General features: G+C 42.5%; 1 protein-coding gene across 6 annotated transcripts in view; it reads left to right on the forward strand.

The window, feature by feature from the left end:
* The window catches only part of PUM1 (pumilio RNA binding family member 1), a 181,554-nt gene that overhangs the window by 135,616 nt on the left and 41,047 nt on the right, over nt 1-4,891 (forward strand). For all 6 annotated transcript variants that reach the window (XM_019512135.1, XM_019512137.1, XM_019512138.1 and 3 more), the window contains exons 12-13: nt 1,679-1,822; nt 3,093-3,389. In XM_019512135.1, the coding sequence (XP_019367680.1) occupies nt 1,679-1,822; nt 3,093-3,389 (441 nt within the window). The remainder of the gene's footprint in view (nt 1-1,678; nt 1,823-3,092; nt 3,390-4,891) is intronic.

The raw sequence follows: 4,891 nt of genomic DNA on the forward strand, positions 1-4,891 counted from the left end.
TTTTTTATTTTTTTTTGTTTGTGGGGTTGCAAAGTGCCCTCCCCCCCCCCCCCCCCAATGCCCCCTTCCAGCACCAGTGTCACCTGCCCCGAGTGCAGCTCCCATGTGCTGGGAAGAGCCTGGTGCAGCCCCCACCCACAGTTGCTGCTGTCTCCCACTCCCCCGTGCCCTCCTGGAGCTGCTGCTGCCCCGCACCCCCCAGACAAGCCATGGCTCTGTTCCGTGTCCTGCTGTGCCCTAGCAGGGCAGTGCCTGCCCCAGTCCCAGCCTACTCCCCCCCCTCACCACATAGGCCTTGATCTGCCTCCCATGCCCCTTCCCTCCCCCCTCCCCTTCCACCAGAACAGACTTACCAGTTGCACGCAGCTTGAGAGCTGCTGGGCTGTGCTCGTTGCCACCTACATACTGTGCTGTGGTTGCACACGTGCACGGGCATTTATCGGCCAAATTGCCAGCCACATCAGGCCGATTTCTGATGGAATCAATTTTCTTTATATTGGTGTCAATTAGATATTAGACTGATATATTGGTGCACCTATCTTAAGTTGTCTGTAAGAACTTGATTCCCATTCAGATGTTATTTTTTCAGATATCTTTATGGATCCCTGTAAATTGGTTTTGTTTTTATGATCTTGGCAAAATTGTAGCCACATGGAAGTTGATAACAACTCTCATTGACTTTTTAATGGAGCTAAGATTTCACTTTCATGTAGTGTTACATACTGTTATGATATAAAATGAGAGAAGTAGTTAGCTGTGTTAATCTCAAGTCAGGCAGAAGGCAAGGGCACCGTAATACACAAACATACCAGAAGTGCATAAGCTTTCATAGGCAACAGTGGGCTTATGGTGTATGCTGTTGCCTGTGAAAGCTTACACATTTCTGAATGAATTTGGCAGGCCAGCATGGCAGCTTTATAGACTTCTACCAGACATAAAATGTCAACAGGTAGGTGGAGTCAATAACTCAGTATTTGTTTTGGAAGAATTTACAGATAAATCATGCTGGACAGTTAAGGATAAGCAAATGATACCATAATTTTCAGTCTGAAGTCTTTTGTTTTGAATTTATTGTAGTTGTTATAGGATTCCTTGTGGTTTGGAAAGAATGTGGCTCCAAAAGATCACCTTTGATTATGAAGTTAAGAATATCAGACATATTATAAGGTTGATATGATAGCTTCCAATTTGGCATTATTAAGGATTTTGAGATACATTTTCAAAATGGCTTAAGGCCACATAAGGAACAGTGGAAAAACCTCTCACTGCTGCCGCCCACCCCTTCGGAAATCATGGAGAATTCCCATGTAGACGCTGCCAGGTACTCACTGTTTCTGAAAGTTTGGACACTCTTTATTTAGATGCTTCAAGGAGAGTTGAAGGTCCTGGACACCTTTTCCTTTTCTTGTTGGTCAAGAGGTTTCTCTTGCAAGCGAAAGGAGCTAGAACTATATTGCCACAGGGCTACATAACTGCATCCATTCTCGGGATTTCAGTATAATTTTAGCAAAAACTCATCCTCAATTGAAATAGTTATAACACTATAAAACTGTGAAGAAAACAGAATCCTGGAATTGTCCATGTGAGAAATGGGCCTAATTCTATTTCACCTAATGGTTCAGTAGCTTCTTGCTGGATGGATGGCTAAGTTGCATTAATTTTACTCTTTGTTGCCTAGGTTATCCAGTGCTGGCTCCTGCTGCTTATTATGACCAAACAGGTGCTCTTGTTGTGAACGCAGGGGCTCGGAACGGCCTGGGGGCCCCTGTGCGCCTTGTAGCCCCTGCTCCTGTCATCATCAGTTCCTCTGCAGCACAAGCAGGTAAGTCCTACTTGTGTGCACGTGGGTCGCATTCCTCTCATTGGAGAAGGGGATGATCTTGTAAGTGGTGTTCATGTGCTCCGCTGCAAGCATACGGGCAGTGACGACACACTTGCCCTCACTGAGATCCATTGGAGGGGTTGTTTTTGAGAACTTTCTCTATGCTCGGTGTGGGCTTAGCTGAAAACGTGTAAATGGCAAAGGGAGTATAGAACAGCATTGTGTGTTTTTGCAAGATTTCATTATTAGTAGGGACCTACCTAATTCATGGGGGATTGTCCCCCAATTTCACAGTCCTAAGTGCAGCATCGGTCTCCATTTCCATGGCAGAGCATGGTGGGCCCCTGGAAGTCCCTCCCCATCCCTCCCTGGCCTTCTGTCAGTCTCTGGGGAGGGGCAGGACTTCTGGGGCCCTTGCTTGTTTTTTTAGCTTTTTTTGTGGTCCTCACCCTTTTTGGGGGACTGGGCTTTTTCTTGGGGGACCTGTCAGATTCACAAAATCACAAGTTTTGTAGGTCCCTAATTAGTAGTGAAATAATTTGCAAAATGTTGTGATGTTACAATTTTAAAATACTCGTGATGATAATCAGCTGTTTGAACATGTCCCAAACTCTTTGAAACTATTGCCTCTGTGATTTGAAATTCTCCACACTTGTTCTCCACAGATCTATCAAAAATGCAGTGTTTATTTTGTTTTTCTTTTAGCTCCAGGAACAAAAACAGTCGGCTTGACACTCCAGTCATTAGTGTTGCATGTTTGTGTTTCAGGCACAGCAGGGGAGTTGTATTCATCATAAAATCCATTAGAAACAGTTTCCAACTGTGGACCTATTGACTTAAAATGTTCAGGACTTTGAGGCAGGGACCATCTTTCTGTTCTGTGTTTGTACAGCACCTTGCACACTGGGGTCCTGATACGTGCTCTGGTTGATCTCTAGGTCTTGCTATTATTTCCATTGGTCTTCAGATTTAACAGAAAATTAATTTGGGGGCCAAGTTCAAGCTGATAGTTGCCCCACTAAATTAGGGATCAGAAGAAGGTAGCAGTTGATTTTGCAACCTTTCTTGCATAACCCTTCACAAATAGAGAGTGGCCTTTAAAAAGGGACACTCAGATACAGTTGTTAGAGATCTGAGGGGTCTCCTTATTCTAGCAGGCTAGTTAATAGGATGGTTACAAGTTTCATAGTAAATAAAGGGGAACTTGTAGTTTTTAGACTTGCTCAAAATGGATTTTTTTTAAACTACGTTTTGTTTTGCTTTGCTACAGCAGTTGCAGCAGCTGCAGCTTCAGCTAACGGTGCAGCTGGTGGTCTGGCAGGAACAACAAATGGACCTTTTCGGCCTTTAGGAACTCAACAGCCTCAGCCTCAGCCCCAGCAGCAGCCCACCAACAATCTGGCCTCCAGCTCATTTTATGGCAACAACTCTTTAAGCAGCAATTCCCAGAGCAGCTCACTCTTTTCTCAGGGCTCTGCCCAGGCTGCCAACACTTCACTTGGCTTTGGAAGTAGCAGCTCTCTTGGTGCCACGCTGGGGTCTGCACTGGGAGGCTTTGGAACAGCAGGTAGGAATTGTGCCACTAAGAGTGGGCGAGAAGGAAATGGTTTCAGACGAAACAAAATGGGTGATATATTTTCAGTGATAATGCTACAGAAGGCACTAGCTTGTATAAACTGATATAACCCTGTTTCAGGATTATGCCAAGTAGCCATATGAGGTTAGATGGAAATTACCCCCTAGGCATCTCTTGCCTCGGAGTGTATGCTGGGTTTTTTTTTCATGTAGCCTATAAGAGATACCAGTTTAAGAAATACTACTGAACAAACTTGGTATTAGGTTAGCCAGCTTCTTGTGACTATGGCTAAATTGTAGGGGCTGGTTATACTGAGGGATGCGTATACTAGGGTGGATAAAAAGGATTATTTTTAAATAAATGAAATCAAATTTGCATGTTACTAAGAGAAGTTTTATTTACATAAAATTCACTCATTTTTCTTTCTTTTTAACATCAACCCACTTAATAATTGAGGTCTTAAACATAGGCTTGCCACATTTTTAATATCTTCAAATGATGTCAAATAAATAGCTGGTAGAAGTAACTAGGTAAGCCTCTGCAATTCAAGTTTTCTGAAGTGCTAAATCATGTTTTGACAGCAGTAACCTCTCCTCCACATAGAGAGACAATATTTTCCACTTTAGTTTGTTCTGTTAGTTCAGTTCAGTGACTGTTTATACAAAGCTGAGAAACCAATATGCAATTGTAAAGCAGAAAAGCTTAGCTATGGATAAAAATTGTGAGAGAGAGGATGTGTACTAAAAATCTTAAAGCGATTGTTCCTAGTTATCATAGCCTTCCTTTTCCCCCAATACTTTCTCTGTCAATAAATCTGTTTTTTAAATGCAGAACAAGTTTAATTTTTTTCTTATGTCCAAGTTATTTTTTATAATTAACAAAAAAGCAATTTTAAATCTTTGTACATTTTATAAATGAACTCCAGTTTCCATACCAAAAGAGATTTACACAAATAGAATCATGGCAAAGTGGGGCTGGAAGAAGACCTTGGGAAGTCATCTAGTTTAACCTCTTGCTCAAGGCAGGATCTTCCCAGTCTAAATTATCCTTAGTTAAGTGTTTGTCTACCCTGTTGTTAAACTTCCAAAGATAGAGATTTCACAACCTCTCTGAGTGGTCTTTCCCGATGCTTATCCAACTTCAGAGTGAGAGAGTTTGTCCTAACACCCGATCTAAATTTCTCTTCTTACAACATAAGATTTCCTCGTCCTCTTCTCTGTCCTTGTCCCTTCCTATGTGGCCACAGAGAATATTCTGTCAGCATCCTACCTGTAATCACCCTTCAGATATATAGGATGCATCAAATTCCCCCCTTCAGTCTTCTCTTCCCTGAACTAAATAATCCCAGTTCGCCCAACCTTTCCTCTTAAATCATGTTTCTTAGACCTCCTAAATAATTTTGTTGCTCCACATGGGACTCTTTCTGGGTATTTCCTGAAGTGAGGCCTGGACATGGGCCTCACCAGTGCCAAACAGAATAAAGGTTCACTTTT

This window comes from Gavialis gangeticus, unplaced genomic scaffold (genome assembly GCF_001723915.1).
Source record: "Gavialis gangeticus isolate Ggan-Ray unplaced genomic scaffold, GavGan_comp1, whole genome shotgun sequence".
Classification (NCBI taxonomy): domain Eukaryota; kingdom Metazoa; phylum Chordata; order Crocodylia; family Gavialidae; genus Gavialis; species Gavialis gangeticus.